General features: G+C 43.7%; 1 protein-coding gene across 5 annotated transcripts in view; it reads right to left on the reverse strand.

Moving 5' to 3' along the window:
* The window catches only part of INPP4B (inositol polyphosphate-4-phosphatase type II B), a 1184089-nt gene that overhangs the window by 123004 nt on the left and 1035358 nt on the right, over positions 1-25727 (reverse strand). For all 5 annotated transcript variants that reach the window (XM_069743998.1, XM_069744002.1, XM_069744000.1 and 2 more), the window contains 3 exons: positions 13812-13929; positions 9926-10066; positions 3739-3836 (listed from right to left, as the gene is read on the reverse strand). In XM_069743998.1, coding sequence (XP_069600099.1) covers positions 3739-3836; positions 9926-10066; positions 13812-13929 — 357 coding nt within the window. The remainder of the gene's footprint in view (positions 1-3738; positions 3837-9925; positions 10067-13811; positions 13930-25727) is intronic.

The raw sequence follows: 25727 nt of genomic DNA on the forward strand, positions 1-25727 counted from the left end.
TATTGCACAACCCACGTAGCATATTGCACAGCCCACATAGTATATTGCACAGCCCACATACTATATTGCACAGCCCACATAGTACGAGCATAGCCCACGTAGTATATAGCACAGCCCACGTAGTACAGTTATATGAAAAAGTTTGGGCACTCCTATTAATCATAAGCTTAATGTTTTATAAAAATTGTTTTTTTTGCAACAGCTATTTCAGTTTCATATATCTAATAACTGTTGGGCACAGTAATGTTTCTGCCTTGAAATGAGGTTTATTGTACTAACAGAAAATGTGCAATCTGCATTCAAACAAAATTTGACAGGTGCATAAGTATGGGCACCCTTATCATTTTCTTGTTGTAAATACCTACCTACCTACTTTTTACTGACTTACTAAAGCACTTTTTTGGTTTTCTAACCTCATTGAGCTTTGAAATTCATATCCAGGTGTATGCAATCATGAGAAAGGCTTCTTAAAGTGGCCACTTGCAAGTTCTTCTCCTGTTTGAATCTCCTCTGAAGAGTGGCATCATGGGCTCCTCAAAACAACTGTCTAATGATCTGAAAACAAAGATTATTCAACATAGTTGTTCAGGGGAAAGATACAAAAAGCTGTTTCAGAGATTTAACCTGTCAATTTCCACTGTGAGGAACATAGTAAGGAAATGGAAGAACACAGGTACAGTTCTTGTTAAGGCCAGAAGTGGCAGGCCAAGAAAAACATCAGAAAGGTAGAGAAGAAGAATGGTGAGATCAGTCAAGGACAATCCTCAGACCACCTCCAGAAAGCTGCAGCATCAACTTGCCGCAGATGGTGTCACTGTGCATCGGTCAACTATAGAACACACTTTGCACAAGGAGAAGCTGTATGGGTGAGTGATGTGAAAGAAGCCGTTTCTGCAAGCACACCACAGAGTTGGCTGAGGTATGCAAAAGCACAATTGGAGAAGCCAATTTCTTTTTGGAAGAAGGTCCTGTGGACTGATGAAACCAAGATTGAGTTGTTTGGTCATACAAAAAGGCGTTATGCATGGCAACCAAAAAACACAGCATTCCAAGAAAAACACTTGCTACCCACAGTAAAATTTGTTGGAGGTTCCATCAAGCTTTGGGGCACTTTCCCGTTATACGCTGTACTTCATCTGAATATAGGGGTATATGCTCTATATGCCCATGGTGTTATTACAGTTGTCTGCACTCTCTGTACAAGCATCATTTCTGGATTTTGTGTTGTTAGTCTGTAGTTATTCTATTCTTATGTGTTAATACTAATAAAATTATTGATTTTTATATGAATATATGGGACTTTTTACTCCATGGAGTTTTGTAGGATATGTCGTTTCGGAGTGTCCTGGTTACTATGTTAATGTCCTAATTTATATGGGATGTTATCCCGGCACGTATTTCTAAGATATGTATCAGTGGTATCTGTTCTTATAAGCTTTGGGGCTGTGTGGCCAATGCCGGCACCGGGAATCTTGTTAAAGTTGAGGGACGCATGGATTCCTCTCAGTATCAGCAGATTCTTGACAATAATGTTCATGAATCAGTGACAAAGTTGAAGTTACGCAGGGGATGGATCTTTCAGCAAGACAATGATCCAAAACACTGCTCCAAATCTACTCAGGCATTCATGCAGAGGAACAATTACACTGTTCTAGAATGGCCATCCCAGTCCCCAGACCTGAATATCATTGAACATCTGTGGGATCATTTGAAGAGGGCTATCCATGCTCGGCGACCATCAAACTTAACTGAACTGGAATTGTTTTGTAAAGAGGAATGGTCAAAAATACCTTCATCCAGGATCCAGGAACTCATTAAAAGCTACAGGAAGCGACTAGAGGCTGTTATTTTTGCAAAAGAAGGATCTACTAAATATTAATGTCACTTTTCTGGTGGGGTGCCCATACTTATGCACCTGTCAAATTTTGTTTGAATGCAGATTGCACATTTTCTGTTAGTACAATAAACCTCATTTCAAGGCAGAAACATTACTGTGTCCAACAGTTGTTAGATATATGAAACTGAAATAGCTGTTGCAAAAACCCCAATTTTTATAAAACATTAAGCTTAAGATTAATAGGGGTGCCCAAACTTTTTCATATAACTGTATGAACATTTGGGCAGTGGGAAGTTGGTTAACCAAGTTTTACAAAACTGTCAAATTTGCGACATTTGAAACTCAGCAAAGCTGAAATCTGTGAGCAGACAAGATCCAGCTGCCATACAAATCACTGCTTTTGCATCTCATCCGCTACAATCTTTCATTTGCAACCTTGTGCAAATGAGTTCCCAGTGAGCCACTTTAATGGAAATACTTAGGTTCTTCAGAAGTGTGCATGCTCTCACTGTGATGAAGCTCCGCTTAGAATGAAGCCTTCAGAACCTATGAAGATATTAATAAATCATACAAAAAAAACTGTGAGTATGACCATGGATGTCTAGAACAAAAGGCTTGGTCATAGATTATGTGTAAAGGACTACAATCTGAATATGCTGCATTCGGCAGTCTCCAAATCGCGTTGTACATGCACACTAAGCATTGATTATCATACATACTTCTATACAGACCCTCCAGAAATCCTTCCATGTGGAATCACACAGAAATATAAAAATATGCGTGTGAGTAAAGCGATTGGCGTATAATTGGCTGATTATGCATTCATGGCGGTGGCCAATGTCTCAGCCAGCTATCAGTAGGCTTCCTCGCCAGTGGCCCTGGCATCTGCCCAGGGTTCCCTGGTGCTGTTACCATGTCTATGTATGACATGTCCAATGCTTTATCTATAACCAGACACCACTAAATGTTGTATATGCTCAGAGAATAGAATGTGAATGTGATTTAATAATGCCCCTTATTGGCGTCACATGTAAAAGCTACAATAAATGAGGAAACATGCCACAAAAACACAAAGGATAAAGTGTACCTAAATTTGAGAGGAAAAAAGGACTGCTAGATTTATAAAACACATGGCTTTTTACTGTAAAATGTGAACAGACGTTTCTAAAATGTTACTTACCAACAAGTTGGAACGTCTGTCTAAGTCTAATATTGATGTGTAAAACCCAACAAGAAGAATGGAGAGCTGCAACCTTAATAAGTTTTTTTCAGACTCAAGCGACTCAAACATTCAGATGAATGGGGCTGAGCGGCACTAAAAGGCACAGCCGTTCGTACTACTGAGCTTCTGTGCCAGAACACGGGGGCTGTAGCCCCCACTAGAGCCCTTGGTTCTGCTAATTGCTAAGGGTAAGCCCCCCAACAATGAGACATTGAAGATCCATCCTAAGTGAAGGCCATGAATGTACATTCCCAAGAAATCCTTTTTTTTCTCCATAGAAGAGTGTGTAGCAGGGGGCAATATAATTGAGGTGCATTCTCTGTACAGTAGGTAGAAGCAATATAAATAACAAATAATAGACATTAAAATAATAACACGCGAGTCTCTGCACATATTTCCCTTTTTCAATTGGTATAAAGACGGAGCGAGAGATCATTTGTATTTACAGGACAAAGCAGAGACTTTACAGTCAGGATGTTATATGTGCCATAGCGTTCACATAGATTAAATCTAGCACGCTGCGTGTGTTTCTTTTCTCTGATTAATACAAAGTCACAGTGAGCTCCTGTGCAGATGCGAAATAGATCAAAGCCTCGTTCCCATTAAACCATAAAAATAAAATAATTCCATACACTGTGCTGGTGGCGGGTGTAGTATTCGAGGCAGTGGCTCTACTCACAGTCTGGAGAGGTTTTCTCTGTGCACAGTCTGTAATACTCTTCCAAGTGCTCAACATTCTCTTGGTTTATACTTTCTTGCAGCGAGGTGTCACCGAACCTGCAAAGGAGAAAATTAATTAAGAAAGCTTCACTGGGAGTATCGAAAAAACAATTCTCGTGATGAATGCTAGCTTCGCTGGAGACCATGACAAATGAATCTAATCATGCATTTAACTGTATGCGTGTGGCCCTTATCACGTCAATAGGAAAAAATAAGCCCTTGAGAATAGAATTATCAGGAATAATCCATTATGCAAAATAATGACATTCTATAGAGAGTTCAACCTGAGCAATTGAGTGCAATTGCCTCATGACAACTTTCCATATATCCTAGTAACATATAAGCAATTCAGATTTCTGTCTATGAGCCAATGCATAGAGCCATTTAGAGGGCCTGTCCGACTTTAAGGTACCGTCACACTCAGCAACTTTCCAACGATCACGACCAGCGATACGACCTGGCCGTGATCGTTGGAAAGTCGTTGTGTGGTCGCTGGAGAGCTGTCACACAGACAGCTCTCCAGCAACCAACGATGCCGAAGTTCCCGGGTAACCAGGGTAAACATCGGGTTACTAAGCGCAGGGCCGCGCTTAGTAACCCGATGTTTACCCTGGTTACCATTGTAAATGTAAAAAAAAAACCACTACATACTTACATTCCGGTGTCTGTCACGTCCCTCGTCGTCAGCTTCCCACACTGACTGTGAGCGCCGGCCAGCCGTAAAGCAGAGCACAGCGGTGACGTCACCGCTGTGCTTTACAGTCAGTGCGGGAAGCGGACGGCGAGGGACGTGACAGACACCGGAATGTAAGTATGTAGTGTCTTTTTTTTTCCATTTACAATGGTAACCAGGGTAAATATCGGGTTACTAAGCGCGGCCCTGCTCTTAGTAACCCGATATTTACCCTGGTTACCAGCGATGTCAGCGGGTGATCCAGCGACGAAATAAAGTTCTGGCCTTCTAGCTCCAACCAGCGATGTCACAGCAGGATCCAGATCGCTGCTACGTGTCAAACACAACGATATCGCTATCCAGGACGCTGCAACGTCACGGATCGCTATCGTTATCGTTGTAATGTTGTTCAGTGTGAAGGTACCTTTAGGCTGCAAGTCTGCAGTCACTCTATGTGACTGCAGACTTGTGAATCCACACATTGTGCGCTCTGCGAGCTCTGAGGATTCTCTGGTGAAGACACTGGGATCAGGTGGTCATGCGACCACAAGTATGTGATTTGCATATTCCTAGCCACATTCCTACTAGACTTTCCCAGTCTCACTCAATACACTTGCACTGAGCAAGGCTGCACCTATCTAGTCGGCATGTGTTCATACGTATGGCCATCACATACTTGCCGTCACGCTCCCGACGCTGGCACTTGAATATCCTTACAGCACGTGTGACGTGAGAATTCACAAGTCAGCAGTGACTACAGACTTGTAGCCTAAGGCCGGGGTCACACTAGACCGTAATACGGACGAGTGCAATGCGATAAAAAATCGCATAGCACTCGTCCCAATGTTAATCTATGGGGCAGCTCCCATCATCCGATATTTTCTCGGCCGTATTCAGGATCCGAGTGAAATCGCAGCATGCTGCGATTGTCAGCGTTTCTCGGCCGAGAATCGCCAATGAAAGTCTATGGGGGTGAGAAAAAATAGCACAGCACACGGACCATCAGTGTGACTTGCGAGAAATTCTCAGGCATTGGGCAGGTGACAGGAAAGGCTCAGCCATTATTTGCTCATTTTGCAAGTGTGTGAGAAAATCTCACCACACGGATGCCATACGGATGTCACACGGATGTCACACGGATCATTTGATGCGAGAAAATCGCATCCTCGCACTGCACACGGATCACTGTTTTGGTAACATTTGTGCGATTCTCGTCCGTGAAAAACGGACTGTTTTTTTATACGTTGTGTGTGTCCCCGGCCTAAGGCTGGACCACAGACAGAAAAGGGCCCTTGTGCAAGAACAATATATGGGTCCTTTACAGCCCAAGAGCTCCTAAAAGTGCAATATTGCACCTTCTCCGGAGGTATAAATGAGCCCCCTTACCTCTTGAGCCCCTATGCGTCCACACAGGTAGCACCAATCATTTGTCTGCACCTGGGCCGGACATCCCCTTTAACACGTTTATAGAAAATGATACTATTGGTCTGATTCTTCCTCACCTTTTATTTTTTAAACTGAATTTTCTTTTTTAGTCATGTGGTATGTTGTTTTTTGTACCAAATAAATATGGAGCACAAAAACAAAGCCGAGTTTGCATCTCGGCTTCAGGAAAATGGCCGCCGCGATCTCCATCTGCGCACGCGCGGCCCCAGGAAGATGGCCGCCCCCACCGATGACAAGGGTAATAGCGCAGATCGCGCGCTGTTTCTTCACGTGCACGCAGTGGATTCGGCACTTGGACATGCGCACACCACTACGCCACCAACGGAAAGCTGGGGAAGAAACAGCGATGTCACCACGCCCACCCGACCTGACCAGCCTGATTGACAGGCGAAAACGGCGACTTTGGTAATGTATTTCGCAGCATAGGTGGGGAATCAGGGTACACTACATACACTATAGTAACGCACAGCGCAGGCCCTATTTAACAGTATTTTTATCTCAATCTGAAAAAACGGGGTGACAGGTTCCCTTTAATCAAACCTTATACAATGCATCACTTTATAATTATATTAGCTAACAGGAATTGGTCATCAAAAAATACCTTATTGTTTAAATCAGTTTTTTATATTTCATGTATTTTTTAAAAATTCAGATTTTTTTTCATGTTTCATATCATGATCTTTAAATAAAATAAATAAAAAGAAATCTACATTTTTACACTGGCGATTTGCTGTAATTTATGACTCCTAATGTGCACATGAACCTTACCAGCAATAGACGGACTTTGACCCCATCTTAAGGTACCATCACACTGGACGATATCGCTAGCGATCCGTGACGTTGCAGCGTCCTCGCTAGCGATATCGTTCAGTGTGACAGGCAGCAGCGATCAGGCCCCTGCTGTGCTGTCGCTGGTCGGGGAAGAAAGTCCAGAACTTTATTTGGTCGCTGGCTCTCCCGCTGACATCGCTGAATCTGCGTGTGTGACGCCGATTCAGTGATGTCTTCGCTGGTAACCAGGGTAAACATCGGGTTACTAAGCGCAGGGCCGCGCTTAGTAACCCGATGTTTACCCTGGTTACCATCGTTAAAGTAAAAAAAACAACCACTACATACTTACCTACCGCTGTCTGTCCCCGGCGCTGGGCTTCTCTGCTCTGGCTGTGAGCGCCGGGCAGCCGGAAAGCAGAGCGGTGACGTCACCGCTCTGCTTTCCGGCCGCTGTGCTTACACAGGACAGAGAAGCACAGCGCCGGGGACAGACAGCGGAAGGTAAGTATGTAGTGGTTGTTTTTTTTACTTTAACGATGGTAACCAGGGTAAACATCGGGTTACTAAGCGCGGCCCTGCGCTTAGTAACCCGATGTTTACCCTGGTTACCGGCATCGTTGGTCGCTGGAGAGTTGTCTGTGTGACAGCTCTCCAGCGACCAAACAGCGACGCTGCAGCGATCCGGATCGTTGTCGGTATCGCTGCAGTGTCGCTTAGTGTGACGGTACCTTTATGCTTACAAGCCCTCTGAGCTTTTACGTTTACAATCCAACCAGTGGATTATGAGGGAGAAGGAGGAGGCGAGTTGTGACATCACCCAGTATAGATCTTTTGTCACCTTTTGTATTTTGAGGTGTAACCTTTCATTTTAATCCTGTCTGTCATAATGATAACATTGTTGAAAAGTCTTCTGTAAAGATCAAGAATTATGGGTTGTCAGGAGGCAAGTGAACATTTTTAAAAGACACATTTAACATAAAAATGTATTTTGAAGAACAGGTGGTTTTCTGATGACACACGCCTGTTAAAGGGACACTGTCACCTGAATTTGGAGGGAACAATCTTCAGCCATGGAGGCGGGGTTTTCGGGTGTTTGATTCACCCTTTCCTTACCCAATGGCTGCATGCTGGCTGCAATATTGGATTGAAGTTCATTCAAAATTGCTTGCAGGATGCGTTTTTTCTCCATAGACTAACATTAGCGACGCATTGCGATGCTTTGCCACACGTCACAACCGTCATGTGACGGTTGCATCGTGTTGCGTCGGACCGTCGAAACCAACAAACATTGCATGTAACGTTTTTGGTGCGTCATGTCCGCCATTTCCGACCACGCATGCGGAAATCCGCCCCCTCCTCCCCGCAGCTCACAATGGAGCAGCGGATGCGTTGAAAAACTGCATCTGCTGCCTCCGTTGTGCGGCGCTTGCACAGTATGCGTCGGTACGTCGCAACGTCGCATTGCGACGTGCGTCGTACAACGCTAGTGTGAAAGTAGCCTTAGTGCAAAAAAGTTTACAAATCCACCAGTGATAGTGATATAAGCAGGACAAACCCAAGTGGATCGGGGATGTCACCACTCATCACAGCAGGGGGGCTATCGCAGAGCACAGCGTGAGAACAGACATTGGCTGCTGCTCCAGTCTAAGGAGTGAGGTTTTACAGATAAAAGACTTTTCTGTGTGTGTTTATTTCTTTTGTTAGCCATGGAGGTGTCTGAGAGACACCTCTTTATTGCTAACCACAGGGCTTGAAGTCAGTGACAGCTGCTGACATAAACCCCACAGACCATTTACCCTGATTGTCACCGCAGTAGGGCAGTCTGGAGGAGCTGAGGCAAAGCACCAGAATTTGCGCATCTAATGAATGCACCATTTATAGGATGGCTGAGGGATGGTCTTATTAGGCTGGAAAGGGGCCAATATCCATGCACCTTCCCATCCTATTAATATCTGCCCGCAGCTCTCTGCTTAGCATTTGCTGTTTTTTTTTTTAAAAAGGGGGGACCCCATGTAATTTTTTTTTAGGGTTCCCCCTTTTTAACAACCAGTAAAGGCAAAGCAGACAACTGGTGACTGATATTAATTGGCTGAGAAGCTCTATGGCTATTGGGCCCTTCCCAGTCTCATAATATAAGCCCAGAGATGTCTTCTTTCCCTTAACTAGTTATTAAAAATATGGGGGATCCCACGTCATTTTTTTAAAATAATGTATTTATTTAATAGGTTACATGAAGCTAAACACCCTCTAGCGCCACATGAAAGGCACTAAAGGGTGGTAGTTTATTATCTGTAGGGGGCTTGTGACATAAAATTCCTACATGGCATCTATTATATCTATCTAATCCATCTATTCTATCTATTTATTCTATCTATTAAATATTTATCCATTCTATATCTCTATTCTATTGTGACGGTTCAAGCTGTGATTTTACTGTACTTGGCTGATGAAATGTCGGGTTTCATTCGAGATGTATGTGTAAAAATCGGATGCCACGCGCATGGTCCGTGTGCTGTGCGTTTTTTTCTAGCACGGATTGACTTGCAATTTCGAGTGCGATCCGATTCTTGCAGATAATTGCAGCATACTGTGATTTTTTTCCCAGTCTGATCCGAGCTGAAAAATAACTTGCAGATGAGCACTGACTCAATGAATAGCTTTGGTCAAAGCGCAATGAGATGCTTTTTCGCATTGCACTCCTCCGTATTATACGCAAGCGTGAGCGAGCCCTAATATTCATCTTCTTCTTTGCTCAAGTTGTATAGCACATTACTGTCTGAAGTAGTTGTCTTGATAGGTCTATTATTGCGCTGTGAGCTCAGACATCCTCTCTCTATTCTGAATAGTCTTTAAATGGCTGCTGAATTCCTTGCCTGGGCATTTATACTGGCTCTTATAGTTCCTACTGATTGGCTTGAAAGTTTTGAGGTTGGTACAGTTTTCTGCAATGTGCAAAGTAGTAATGGGCATTTTTCTTTTGATTCATGACAATCATATTACAAATTGTTTGAACTAGCTGGGACCTGAAAATTTCCAAAATTTCAACACAAATTCAAATTTCATAGAACCTAGTCAGTCAACCCCTTTAATACATTAACAGACCCCATATCTGTACTACACTTAATTTTCGCAGCATACAAGAAGAGGTAAGATCGCACTGCTGTCACGGCATTTGTGTAATTTTTTACACTTCTACTACTAAATAAGAGTTGCATGCTTTCGGAATGGCTCATTTACTTTGAAAAAGCTTTCTTACCTATCTGCAATTGTTTGCTGCTCATTAATTCCAACATTAAAAAGCACCGGGTAAACACTAAGCAATTTTCCATCTTTTATCTCTTGCGGAAGGAGCTCAAACATTTTAGTTGGAAGTTTGACCTCAACCTCATAGTGCTCCCTGGAGAGAAAATGTAGAAAAATAATGGAAAATAGATTATATGCTGAATTTATCATAAGAGAGTATTATCTCATTTTACATGTCACTCTAGCCCTTCTTTTTTGGATAACAACCACAAATAACAAGCAAGTGAATTCAACTTGTGAGTTGTGATATTACTATTGCAATCTAGTCATCGGGAACACTGAGGCCATTTTCACATAACAGCATTTAGGTCAGAATTTGATACTATTGTTTTCAAGTCAAAACTAAGAGTAAAACATAAACAGTATAATGCAAAAATGCACCCATTATGGGCTCAACATTTCAGTCTATTTTTGGGGGGGCTTAGAAATACTAATGCAAAATACTGAGCACAATACTGCTGTGTGAATGTGTCTCTCACTTTAGGGTCACATTATCGAAATGTTCATAAATGAAAGAAAATCGGTCAGCAGGTTTTGCTGCCTAATCTGACAGCGGCATAATGTAGGAAAAGGGACTCTGATTCCAGGGATTTGTCACATACTGGGCTGCTTGCTGTAGTTTTGATAAAATCACTGTTTTATCAGCAGTAGATTATCACTAAAGGACTGGTAAACCTGCTGCCAGGTAGTCCTCTAAATTAGTTCCTTCAAACCCTGCCTCCACCACTGATTGGCAGCTTTCTGCCTATGCACATTATACATAGACAGAAAGCTGCCAATCAGTGGTGTGGGCGGGATTATATAGATATCAGCAGTCAAAGAACTGGCTGATCTGCAGCAGATACAACTGTGATTTTACCAAAACTGCAGCAGACTAGTAAGTGATACATCTCTGGAATCAGGGAACCTGCCCCCATATCATGCTGGTGTCAGATGGGGTGGCAAATGAAGTTTAGCCTTTGGACTAGGGCATTGATCTCCTCCATCTTTGGCTCGGCAATGCTAGAGTGCTTTCACATAGGTTTCAATGGCCGTGTCGAGGCTTACGTATACTACATCTGAGTGTCCGACTCAAGTAGGCATACATGCCCAAAAATGATAGATGTCAGATCACACATTCACTCTGCTGGCAACCTGATGCTCTATGGCCCCATCAATGCATATGTCTGAATCCTGTTTTCCAGGAGGGGGAGCAGTTCGGACATAAGCCCCGACAAGGCCACTGAACGGGTGTCAAAACACAATATGGAAGCCCCCTTACACAAAACACAAGAAAGTTGTCAGGGTCAGCTGGAAGGTTTATGAAAACTGTAGATGACTGTTAGAAAGATATCTATTACCTACATTTTACATTTCCATATGGACAATTTGGTGTAATAGCGCAGGATGGCAGTCTACATAAGGTGAGTAACTCTGTGCTTACATTGCATTAATTATGCGAAACAAATCCTGGTTTTCAACCTTTACTGAGAATCAAGTGCAGTTTTTGATACTAAGCTCTAGAATTGTGTGTAATGCTCTGGAATAGAAGGGTATGTTCTTGCGCCGCAAACGTTTTGCATGAATTCATCTAAATGATGTTTGTAAAAATCCATGCACATTCTGTAGAAACAACCAAATTTAAAGGGAACCTGTCACCCGGTTTGGCCGATAAAAGATAAGGCCACCCCCTTTCAGGGCTTATCTACAGGATTCTATAATGCTGTAGATAAGCCCTTGGTCAGACCCGAAAGATAAGAAAAATAAGTTTTATTATACTCACCTGGGGGTGCTCCGGTCCAATGGGTGTCGCAGGTCCAGGTCCGGTGCCTCCCATCTTCTTGTGATGCCGTCCTCCTTCTTGCTTCACAGGCTCCCTGGCATTGCGCTCCGGCGCAGGCGTACTTATCTGACCTGCTGAGGGCAGAGCAAAGTCCTGCAGTGCGCAGGCGCTGGGCCGCTCTGACCTTTCCTGGTGCCTGCGCACTGCAGTACTTGCCTCTGCCATCAGCAGGTCAGATAAGTACGCCTGCGCCGGAGAGTGATTCCGGGGAGTGATGAAGCAACAGGAGGGTGGCAACACAAGAAGATGGGAGGCGCCGGACCAGGACCTGCGACACCCATCCGACCGGACCGCCCCCCGGGTGAGTATAATAAAATTATTTTTCTTATCTTTCAGGTTGGATCAGGGACTTATATACAGCATTATAGAAGCCTGTATATCAGCCCTGAAGGGCAGTGGCGCATCTTAACTCAGCCAAACCTGGTGACAGGTTCGCTTTAAGTTATTGGGATGGATTTTCAGTCTCAGACTTTTCTGAAACAAATCCAAGTGAACATCCAAGAGAAGAGCTTACGGCTGAGTGTTCTGGGTATCAGACTCCTGTGCTCAGCTTGGGTTGTGGCCTGATGTAAATAATAAATGAAGGTAAACTACACAGACCAGCTCCATTCAGAATAGGAAAATAGGAGGCAATCTGCAGTACCTGGCAGTGGCCTCTACACATTGAATGGATATATCCAGGTGCTGTAGCTGCTAGCAGTTTATCGGCGTGGGTGCCTGGTGACATATCAGGACTGATTGGGCATTCGTCACCTAACCTGAGGGTAGGTCATCAATATCTTAAGACCAGACAACCACTTTTAGGGTATGTGCACACGTCAGGATTTCTTGCAGAAATTTTCCTGACAAAAAAACGGACATTTCTGCCAGAAATCCGCATGCGTTTATTCGCGTTTTTTATGCGTTTTTTGTGCGTTGTTTGTGCGTTTTTTCCCAAATGCATAGAATTGCGGGAAAAACTCAGAAAATCCGCAAAAATAATGCGGGAAAAAAACGCATCCATGTGCACAAAACATGCTGAATGCATTCTAAATGATAGAATGCATAATGTATGCATTTTTAATGAGTTTTTATAGCGTTTTTAGCACGAAAAAAACGCGAAAAAACCTGAACGTGTGCACATGGCCTTAAGGTGACCATACACATTAGATGAATGTCACCTGAACTACTGATTTTGGAAGGACCAGCCGACCATCTACTGTGTATGACCATCTAATGTGTACTGCAGATGTTGGGGAAAGATGGGTCTTGAATTTTGTATTGTTCTTAAAGGGGTTGTACCAATATTGCAGCTTAGCATAAGATAGTTGATAAGTTGCAAATTGCTGCAAGTCACTCTGATGGGACCCTAATCAACCATGAGAATCGGGGTCTTGAGTCTTCTGTTTGAGTGTAATGAAAGTCGAGTATGTGCACTACTGCTCTACACAAAGTCTAGATGACCGCGGCTGTGTGTCCGAACTCGTCAGTCCCATAGACAATGAACAGAATAGCAGTGCATGTGATCGACTGTAGCTTCATTCATGCAGCACCTCCGATCTTTATCGGCAATTTATCACCTACATAGGTGATGATCTACAATATTGGTGAAACCCCATTAAGGAAGATAACGCCACATGATTATTATTTCCTTTAAAAGCGACATATGAAGTGAAATAAAGCAAACAGATCATACTTCATCTGCCAGGTAAAAACATTGAAAAACAAACAAATCCACAAATAACTATTTAGGAATAAGACTCCTTGTTTATCGTACACGTCTGTGCCCAAATTAATTCATAAATGAAAATGTCGGTTTTATAAATGGAATTAACTGCTCCAAACACAGACAACATACAAGAACAAAGATATAACTTGTGATTCAATACCAAGGAATTGATTGTGGCAATTTCAGTATCACAGAGCGCCATAGCACTAATTACTTGTGAAATATTTTGCGCTTTGAAAAACAAAATGCTTTCTTAATCTAATTTTCCAAGACGTTACAAAGACAGTGTCTGGTACAAGCCATTCTTACCGTCTCCCAGTCACAACAGGAAGAAAGTCATCCGATTTAGCTTCCGTTATTTTAAATACTACGTGCCTCAAATCTGAAATACCAACAGCCATATCTTCCAGCATTCCCACTTCCTCACCTAGGTGCAACATGGATAACAAAAGTGACATAAAAGTGCAATTTTTCAAGGTAAACAACTGTATACAAACACAAACACTATATACAGAAAATCTGCTGTAGTAGAGTCTTGTATTAGACGTCTCATTCATTATCACAATTTCATATTTTATTAAAGGGAATCTGTCACCAGGTTGTTGCTATGTAATTTGACAGCAGCCTGCGGTGGGGACATAGATTCTGATTCCAGCGATGTATCACTTATTTACTGGGTGCAGCAGTTATGATAGAATCACGGTTTTCTCTGGTGCAGATCTCAGTTGCTAAAGAGGTTGTCTAATACTTTATCATTAATGACCTATCCTTAGAATAAGTCATCAATGTCTGATCGGTTAGGGTCCGACACCCAGCACCACCAGCTGTTCTCGTTGCTGGTGGTGGCTGCCAGCTGGAATTACTCAATTGCGGAGCTGCTCCATGGCTGCGACTGGGTACTACACATCCACCTTGAATTCAAATCAATTGGAGCTGGATGTGCAGTACCCATCATGGCCACTGTGAGAAGACGGAGCAGCTCCGCAATTGAGCATTTCCGGCTGACGGACGCAGACACCAAGAACAGTTGACCGGCGGGTGTGCCGGGTGTCAGACCCTGACCGATCAGACATTGATAATCTGTCCTAAGGAAAGGTCATCCATGATAAAGTACTGGACAACCTCTTCAAGCTGTGTATAATGCTGCTCACACCACTTATTTCTGTGTACATTGTATAGTGACATACAGCTACTAGTCAGTGCTAGAGGTGTGGTTGGACTGGGAGGCACAAGGCCAGTTGTCCTGTAGTGATCATCTCCTGCTAATATAAAACTAATTGTATTGGAACAGCAAAAAACAGCCCGGTAAGTAACACATCCCTGTAATCAGGATCTCTACCACTAAATTATGTAAGGCAGCAGACTGCACTAGGTGTCTCCCTTTATTGCTCTGACTAATAATGTTAAACTACACCCATTGGGTAAGTATCGCCCTATCGGATATAAGTCAGACAAAAAAAAGTGAACAATCCTTTTGTTATGTGCACTTTGTTGTACACTTTTCTTCATACATTATAGTCTAAGATCAACCATGTGGCCATCCAGAAAAATTTAATCAGAGCAGATAGGAGACAAAGTGGGACAGACATCTCCTTCTACGCAATAGTTGGACGTCACAGTGGTCGGACCATCACCGATTAGACATTGATTGAATATCCTAGCGATATGCCATCAATATTTCATCATCAATCCATTCATTCATTCATTCATTCATTCTTACTGCAGGATCGACATTCTTTTTGGAATACGCTTTCGCTGTAATCGGAATTCCCATGTAAGAAGCTGTATTGATGTTTCCTCACATTTCTTATTTCACTGTAAATGGTATTTAAAATCATTTTAGAAGAGCAGAATGTAAGATATGACCCAGCCGTGTGTTAATCATCGGTGCTTGCAACAGTCATTCATTTAATATGCTCTGCATGTAAAGGGGAGAAGTTCACAACACTGAGCTGGTTGGACACATTTCAGCTGACTGATTTACAGCTCACTTTAGGCTGCTGAGGTTGATAACTGATTTTCATAGCTGCTGGTTGAGTGGGTAAATCACAGCTGCAATAGCTTTAAGCAGGTATAAGAATCTAGCACATTATGCATCCTTGTTCTTTAAGTGGCTGTGCATGGTTTCTGAAGCAAGAGAGCTATAATAATTATTCCAGGAAAGAAATTACTCAGTATGTTGTGTGAGCAGCTAAGAGATTATCACTTACTGATTACTAAAACCAACAGGGAAGAATTGTCATGTTGCATGGTTAATTAAGTTGGGCTTAGAGTCAAAAGCAATAGATTTGCTTATAACTAATGTACATGACTTGTATGTTAGGATAGGAGTGATGTTACTGGAGTTACGTACTATAACCAACACTGCCCCATCGTGGTAAGGTTCATGGATACATACACATTTTGGCCCCGATTTATCAAGACTGGAGTTGTTCACGCCGGTCTGGATGGGGGGGCTCCTGATTCATTAGAAGGCCATGTCATTAATTTGACGAGGATTCATTGCCACGCCCTGTGACAGCCACCCAACCCTCCAATTTTGGAAGAGCTGACCGAAATTGGTCTGAAAATGCCAAAAGTTGAAAAATTCTTGCACTTCATTTTCTGACTTTACAAACCATATCATGCCAGAATCCTGGCAAAATCATTTTCAGGAACTGGGGTCTCTATGTCTCTGTTCTAAATTGATTAATGAAATATGTATTCATTTTTTGCTCTACCCTTCCCTATCCATCAGGATATCGTCCCTAATTTAATCTGCCAGCAGCAATTATTTAGTTTTCTAGAGAGGCTTAAAACCAGTACTTACTATAAAGATGAAAAGGGGATTAGACCATGCAAGGCTGCTCTCTACTCTCTCCAGAGGCTTCATCTAAGGCCGGAGTCACACTACCATACAATACCGCCGAGTGCTATGTGAGAAAACATCGCATAGCTCTCAGCCCAGTGTTAATCTAAGGCCAGGGTCACATTTGTGAGTCCAATGCGAGAAACTCTCACTGCATAGAAATACATGGAGAAGCACACTCCGGTCCCGAGTGCCGGGTATTGATGTGAGAGACGGGCGCAAATTTCTCGCATTTGACTCGCAAGTGTGACCCCGGCCTAAGGGGCAGCTCACATCAGCGTTTATTTTCTCAGCCGCATTCGGCGTGCGTGTAAAATCACAGCATGCTGCGATTGTCACCAAGACTTGATCGAGACTCGAGAATGCAAAACTATCGGTGTGAGAAAAAAAAAATCACACAGCACTCGCATCAAGCGAATGCTGCCCGATTTTTACGCACCAATGTCCTTTGAAAAGCCGGTAACTCATGTGTCGCATACAGTAAAATCACAGAGTGATAGGATAGAATAGATAGAATAGATATATACATATAGCATGGGTAGATATAAAGATGTCAGCGACACACACACACACACACACACACACACATATATATATGTATATATAACATAGATAGATAAATAGATAGATAGATAGATAGATAGATAGATAGATAGATAGATAGAAGAAAAGCCGTCAATTCAACAGCTGTGTAGTGTAAAATCACAGCAGGAGCCGACATCATAGAATAGATGGATTACATACAGTAAATACACATAAAAAAGGTAGATATACAGATATCAGTGACATATATAACTAGTACAGTGTGTGTGCAGCTTACTGTACATGTATTTAATTAATAATAGATTATTTATCTGAAAAAAATGTCATGGGCTCCTGTGTAAATTTTCTTAACCAGCAGAGGGAAAGCTGATGGTTGGGGCAGATGTTTATAGCCTGGGAATGGGGTAATACACATGGAGCTCCCCAGGCTATTAATATTAGCTCACAACTGTATACTTAGCCTTTACTGGCTATTAAAATGGGGGACCCTAAAAAAAATGACGTAGGGTCTCCCTATAATTAATAACCAGCAAAGGCTATACAGACAGCTGTGGGCTGATATTATTAGCCTAGGAATTGGCCATGGATACTGCCCCCCCCCCAGGCTAAAAACATCAGCTCTCAGCCTCCCCAGAAAAGGTGCATCTCTAAGATGTGCCAATTCTGGCACGTATCCTCGCTCTTCCCATTGCCCTGTAGCGGTGCCAAGTGGGGTGATGGTTGGAGACGGGGTTGAAGTCACATTAGCATTGTCAGGTGACATCAAACCCTGAGGTTGCTAATGGAGAGGCGTCAATAAGATGCCCCCATTACTAACCCATAATCATATTGTATAAAAACACAGACATCCAGAATAAAGTCCTTTAATTGAAAGAATGACACAGACTTCTTTAATAAATCTTAATTAAACCATACTTACGACCTTGCCAATTCCACCGACCGCTATTGTCATCAGCAAGAGTTAAAAAAAACAAAAAATATTCTTCACCTTTCCGCAGAGATGATGATTATCCATTTGTGCCATGATGAGTCTAGCTCTGCTACATCTTGATGGCATGGTTGCATGATGCGACTATACAGCCTGCCATCCAGCAGAGACACTGAGCAGCATGTGCTCAGTGTCTCCCTGTGAACTCCTATTCCCTGTCTGACAGCACCACGAGTGTGAGAAAGTTGTCCTGCTCGCAGTGCCGACAGACAAGTCCTGGGAGTTCAAAGTCAGTGAACTCACTTCACCTTTCTGATGTCAGCATGAGCACCATGGGAAAATTTCATGTAGTGCAGTAATGCCCAAACATTTGAGCACCCACTGCCAGGAGAAAGCCATGCTGGGGAAAGTCAATTAATGTCTGAAGAGGTGGAGGATAATCATGACTCACAGTTGCCATCAGGTCAGCAGGTGGTCATGGAGCAAGACTTTACAGTGGCTGATAGCACACAGCCAGCCTCACACAATATTCTCAGGCTACATTGGGTGATGACGAAGAACAGGAGGAGGAGGATGTGGAGGAACAGGAGTTTTTGGTCTGTGCTACAGAAGGGACTCCCAATCCCAGCTCATCCCTATCCAGCATGTATGGCCTGAAGAGGAGGAGGAGGAGGCAATGTGTTGTGAGCAGGAGAGGATGATTAGTGTTCTTTCTGATGAGCACCTTAGGGAGAGACCCAAGTTGGGCTAAATGTAGCGGGACGAAAGAGACCGAAAAGCCCTCTACTTAAAGGAAATACATAGTGGATGCTTTCCTGAAACGGAAAGTACTTGCAAGCAGCATAATACAAAGAATAGCAGGTTTACCCAGAATCCTTTGCAGTAGGCGGAGCTATGCAAATCATCTCTTTCCACCCCAGTCTAATCCACAGCGCTTGGAACCGCCAAGCGTGCAATGCTGCGGATTAGTTTCTAAATTTACACAGCCAACCAATTCCTACCTGTGGACACGTGTTTCGGGCTTTAGGCCCTCATCAGCACAGGGCTGGAATTGGTTGGCTGTATGGAGTGGGGCTCGGTGAGCAAGCGATACACACATGCTAGCCACCTTAGGGAGAGACCCAAGTTGGGCTAAATGTAGCGGGACGAAAGAGACCGAAAAGCCCTCTACTTAAAGGAAATACATAGTGGATGCTTTCCTGAAACGGAAAGTACTTGCAAGCAGCATAATACAAAGAATAGCAGGTTTACCCAGAATCCTTTGCAGTAGGCGGAGCTATGCAAATCATCTCTTTCCACCCCAGCTTGCAAGTACTTTCCGTTTCAGGAAAGCATCCACTATGTATTTCCTTTAAGTAGAGGGCTTTTCGGTCTCTTTCGTCCCGCTACATTTAGCCCAACTTGGGTCTCTCCCTAAGGTGGCTAGCATGTGTGTATCGCTTGCTCACCGAGCCCCACTCCATACAGCCAACCAATTCCAGCCCTGTGCTGATGAGGGCCTAAAGCCCGAAACACGTGTCCACAGGTAGGAATTGGTTGGCTGTGTAAATTTAGAAACTAATCCGCAGCATTGCACGCTTGGCGGTTCCAAGCGCTGTGGATTAGACTGGGGTGGAAAGAGATGATTTGCATAGCTCCGCCTACTGCAAAGGATTCTGGGTAAACCTGCTATTCTTTGTATTATGCTGCTTGCAAGTACTTTCCGTTTCAGGAAAGCATCCACTATGTATTTCCTTTAAGTAGAGGGCTTTTCGGTCTCTTTCGTCCCGCTACATTTAGCCCAACTTGGGTCTCTCCCTAAGGTGGCTAGCATGTGTGTATCGCTTGCTCACCGAGCCCCACTCCATACAGCCAACCAATTCCAGCCCTGTGCTGATGAGGGCCTAAAGCCCGAAACACGTGTCCACAGGTAGGAATTGGTTGGCTGTGTAAATTTAGAAACTAATCCGCAGCATTGCACGCTTGGCGGTTCCAAGCGCTGTGGATTAGACTGGGGTGGAAAGAGATGATTTGCATAGCTCCGCCTACTGCAAAGGATTCTGGGTAAACCTGCTATTCTTTGTATTATGCTGCTTGCAAGTACTTTCCGTTTCAGGAAAGCATCCACTATGTATTTCCTTTAAGTAGAGGGCTTTTCGGTCTCTTTCGTCCCGCTACATTTAGCCCAACTTGGGTCTCTCCCTAAGGTGGCTAGCATGTGTGTATCGCTTGCTCACCGAGCCCCACTCCATACAGCCAACCAATTCCAGCCCTGTGCTGATGAGGGCCTAAAGCCCGAAACACGTGTCCACAGGTAGGAATTGGTTGGCTGTGTAAATTTAGAAACTAATCCGCAGCATTGCACGCTTGGCGGTTCCAAGCGCTGTGGATTAGACTGGGGTGGAAAGAGATGATTTGCATAGCTCCGCCTACTGCAAAGGATTCTGGGTAAACCTGCTATTCTTTGTATTATGCTGCTTGCAAGTACTTTCCGTTTCAGGAAAGCATCCACTATGTACTTTCTGATGAGGACACTGAAAATGTGACTCTTTGTAGTCTGCCACACATGGCACAGTTCATGTCCAGATGTCTTTCCCAAGATCCTCGTGTGAAACACATTTTGTCCAACATGAAATACTAGCTGTGCACCTTTCTTGACCCATAGTACAATGAGAAATTTCCTTCTCTCATGTCGCAGGAAGACGTGCTATTTTCAGTGCATGCATGCCAAAGGGCCGTTATGGAAGACTTGCTCAAAAGATTACCCTCAGACAGCGTTGCTGGCAGAGGTACTCGCTCTTTTCACCCACAAGGATTACAGGGGAGGGCCACGCACACCAGGTGCAACTTGGGGGGAGGGAATGCCCACCAACTGGGCCATTTTCATGAAACCATCACATCAGCTAGGGCTATCTGTGGGTGTAACTATGACAAGGAGAAGTTGACCAAGATGGTGAAGGACTACTTAAGTGACCATATCAGGGTTCTTCCTGATTCTTCTGTGCCCTTTAACTATTGGTTGTCCAAGCTGCACACTTGGCCTGACCTCTTTTGTACGCCTTGAAGGTGCTGCCATGCCCTGCCGCAAGTGTGTTGTCTGAGCGAGTTTTTAGTTCGGCAGGTGCAATCATAACAGATAGGCGCACACGGCTGGCAACGGAAAATGCAGACAGGCTGACTCTTCTAAAATTGAACAAGGGCTGGATTTCCTGAGACTTTAAGTCCTAGGGATGAGAGCAACATAACAGAACTTAAATGCAGCCCAAATCATTTTTTGGGGAAGTTGTCTTAATGTCCATACCTTACCATCCAAACCCATTTTGTTCAGGAAATCACCTCCTCCTCCTCCTGCAACATGTACTTGGTGTTCATCTATGTATACCCCACGTGGGTAATGTTTTTAACTTTTTGAAAACTTTGCACATTGTGCAATGGTGAATCTTGTACTCCCTATCTCTACCTACTATAATAACTGCCAGCAAAATGTATTGTGAGGTCCCCATCACAGTGTCTTTTAGCTTGTATGATTCAGACCCTTGGGATATTAGAAATTATTTGTGTCGATTTTCCTGAATCTGAATATTTCACTATTCACTCATCACTAGTCACTAGTTTTCCCCTAATCTGGGGGCAGCATGATGTAGGGGCGGAAAAACTGATTCTAGTCTGATTCTGGGACAGCTCATAGAAGCCCAACGGTTTGCAGTATCATCTCTAAGCCGCTGACATGGAGATCTACCTATCCGGACCTGACCTCACCTCCTTACTCACCAAAATCCCACATTGTCTGTCTGCTATCTCGGCCTTCTTTTCTGCTCGCTTTCTAAAACTGAACATGGACAAAACAGAATTCATCATCTTTCCCCCTCATCTCACTCTACCTTTCCACCAGACCTATCCATCAATGTCAATGGCTGCACACTTTCCCCAGTCCCACATGCTCGGTGCCTCAGGGTGACCCTCGACTCATCACTCTCTTTCAAGCCACATATCCAAGGCCTTGCAACCTCCTGCCATCTCAAACGCAAAAATTTTTCCCAGATATGTGCATTACTTGAACAAGAAACCACAAAAACACTAGTGCACGCCCTTATCACCTCCCGCCTTGACTACTGCAACCTCCTACTCTCTGGTCTCCCCTTTAGCACTCTGCCACCACTCCAATCCATCCTACACTCTGTTGCCCAACTAATCTACCTGTCTCCCCGCTATTTCCCAGCCTCTCCCCTATGCCAAGCCCTTCACTGGCTTCCTATCGCCCAGAGACTCTAGTTCAAAGCCCTTACTATGACATACAAAGCTATCCACAACCAGTCTCCTCCATACCTCTGTGACATGGTCTCCCGGTACTTACCTACAAGCAACCTTAGATCCTCCTTCTCTACTCCACTCTTCCCATAACCGCATCCAAGACTTCTCTCGTGCTTCCCCCATATTCTGGAACTCTCTACCAAAACACATCAAACTCTCGCCTACCACAGAAACCTTAAAAAAAAAACTGAAGACTCACCTCTTCCAACAAGCTTACAGCCTGCAGTGATCCTCAACCTACTGAACCGCAGCACAACCAGCTCTACCCTCTCCTAGTGTTTCCTCACCCATCCCCTGCAGACTGTGAGCCCTTGTGGGAAGGGTCCTCCCTCCTTCTGTACCTGTTAGTGTCTTGTTTTTTGCTCATGCTTATTGTATTTGTCTATATTTGCCCCCTTTTCACATGTAAAGTGCCATGGAATAAATGGTGCTATAAAAAATGTATTATAATAATAATAATAATAATAATAATAATAATAATGTGTCACTTACTGGGCTGCTTGCTGTAGTTTTGATTAAATCACTGCTTTATCAGAAGGAGATTATATTACAAGAGGACTAGAAAACTTGCTACCATGTAGCCCTCAATATTCTTAAGTTTTACATGAGTTCTGTATATCCACCACCACCATTGATATTTTTATGTCTATGCACAGTGTACACAGAAAACTGTCAATCAGAAATTAAGGCAGGGTTATAGAGAGCTCAGTAGTCTGAGAACTGGTAGATCTGCAGAAGGTAAAATGAGGATTTTATCAAAATAAATAATTACGTAGCTGGAATGGAGGCCTCTGCCCCATCATTATGCTGCTATCAGATTGGTTCCCTATAAAAGTGGCATTTTGTGATGAATTTGGAGAAACCACTGGTTGTAATAGTTATCTTCAGCTATTTATATTGCTCTTCTTTTATTGATTTATTGCAAACAGCAGAATTTGTAAATGTTGTAAACCTAAACTGCAATGGTGGTCCATAGCAACTGTTTAAGATGGTGGGATTAATGGTATCCCATAATTTTATGGTGGGTGACCAATGGGGGATATGGAGGTGTTGTGTAATATAATACCTGCTACAACAGTACATCTGTTGTATAAAATGGAAATTCTTTGAAATTCACAAGTTACAGGAGATCATCTGGAAACTCAATATCAACTACAGAATGCGTGATCGCAGGTAAACAACTCAGGTGAGACAACTTCAACAACACAAGGTAATGCTGTAAACTTTCCATGTATGCTGCACCTATGCCCAAATCACTCAGAACCTTGATATCTGATCTATGAATGCTGACGCCGGTATTTACTTTCACTGTTTATATCTGCAGTTTCCAGAGTTTATCATGTTACCTAGTTAAGTTTTTTATGGTAACTAAAAAAGACTGACTGTCTGTGTCACAACTCAACTCTCTACCCGGGACTAGGGGCTCCTTCCCAGTCCCTACCATTAGTGGGCACCATAGCCCGCCCTATTCACTGGAATACTTCTGAAGGTGAAGATGCCGGGGTCGTCACCCTTGCCTTATCTCTTGAATTAGCCCTCCGTATGTTCTCTTCACCCACCCAGGGAAGAGGGGCGCTACTGGGCACCTCAGTACACCAACCCAACAAACAAGGCAACACAAACAAGGGTAAACTGAAAATACCAAGCATACAAATATTCACTCACATATAACTGAGGAATGCATCGGGGAGTGGAGGACAGGGAAAAACAAAAGAGGAGGGAGTTATCACACTTACAATCCACGCAACAGTCACAGATAACTCTTCCAAAACTTCTTCTCATATAAACATCTCTCCTCCAAGCCATGCAGCAAAAGTTAGCTCTGACTTGGGTTTGAATCAGGACCTAGATTATAATGGGGATGGGAGTGGCTAGCTGAGCTCAGATGAGAGCTCATACTCCCATTGTTTCCAACATGGCCGATTAACCCCTGTTCTGCCAAAAGAAATAAACATTTAAAAAGAAGGAGAAGTGCTTCTTTTCAGGGCAGGAGTAGTAACAATCAGAATCTGCGGTCTTCTGGCTCCTCTCTGTTGTGGCAACACCGAGACAGGAACCCGCCTTCTAATAGGGACCTCTGGAACCTCAGAACTGGGTTTATTGGGGTGTGCCACGTGAAAAGACCAGATCAGTCTGGCCGTATGAGCATCAGATGCTGGTACCCACATCCTCTTCTCAGGACTGTACCCCCTCCAATGAACCAGATACTGAGGGGACCAATGACTTAAACAAGAACACAAGATTTTCGCAATCTGAAATTCAAAGCTTCAAACGACAATGACAGGAAATGGTGGTAGTGGTGATGATTTCGAAGATGTAACATATTTTTTGAGGAGAGATTGATTAAATACATTTAAGTTAAACCCCGCTCCACTATCCAGAAATGCAGACACATCTACCTTAATAGGTGAATTTCAGCTGGTAGAAAATATTGTGTCCTACCCATGGAGGTGATGAGTATACCCATGTTGCAAACCTTCCTGCAACCTGGGCCACCTAGTTTTATGGCAGCTGTTTACTGTGAGGTTGGGAAGGACTCGTGCCCATGAAATGGCCCTTTTTACCACAGTAAAAACACACTCCCCTATTTTGCAGAACAACAGATAGTTTACCAGAGTGAGTTGACGCACCCACCTGCATGGGTTCCTCATCTCCCTTGGATCCTGACCTTCTGCATACAGGAGTGTCTTCCTATGTCTCTGGCAAAGACGGCGATCAACCCAGATAGCCCAAAACATTGCTGCATCAAGGGAGACTGGAGTCTCATACGGAGTGCGCGGTCATTCCACTTAGTGTCCGTGGCCCACCTCTGAAACTCACAGCAATACTCCTCCTCCATCCAGTCTCCTTGCTGAAGATAGCACAGTGTGGATTTGATTCCTACACCAGATGTGTAGTAAATCGTGCGTAAATATGCCACCTCCAGACTGAGCTGCAGCAGTTGCCCTTTAAGAGCAGTAATAGGATCCATAATGCATCAGAAAAATGGTTATAGTTAGAACTAATGTCACGACTCAGCTGTTGGGTGACCTGAGACCAGGAGCTCCTTCCCTGTCCCTATCCCTATCACTAAGGAGTGCCCTAGCTCACCCTGCTTCCCAGGATACTTCTGAAGGTGAAGATGCTGGGGCCGTCACCCTTGCCTAATCTCCTGAATTAGCCATTAGTCTGTTCTCTTCACCCACCCAGGGAAGAGGGGCGCTACTGTGCACCCCAGTACACCAATCCGATGAACAAGGCAACACAAACAAGGGTAAACTGAAAATGCCAAACGTACAAATATTCACTCACATATAACTGAGGAATGCAGCGGGGACTGGAGGATTGGGGAAAACCAAATTAAAAGCCATGAGTCAAAGCTAGCTCTGATATGGATTTGAATCAGTACCCAGATTATAAAGGAACTAGATGGCAGCCCGATTCTAAAGAATCGGGAGTCTAGAATCCATATATACTTGAAATTCGGCAGGAGCTTGAAGATCAACGTCACTGGGCCCGCCTCCACGCAGTAGAAACTTGCTGTGAGGTAAAAATTCAAAAATCACACCAAAATGGCGGGCGGAGTGTGTCACAGTACGGCACGTTTCTGATTGGTCGCTCGCAGCAGGCGGCAACC

Source organism: Ranitomeya imitator, chromosome 1 (assembly GCF_032444005.1).
Source record: "Ranitomeya imitator isolate aRanImi1 chromosome 1, aRanImi1.pri, whole genome shotgun sequence".
In the NCBI taxonomy this organism is placed as follows: Eukaryota; Metazoa; Chordata; class Amphibia; order Anura; family Dendrobatidae; genus Ranitomeya; species Ranitomeya imitator.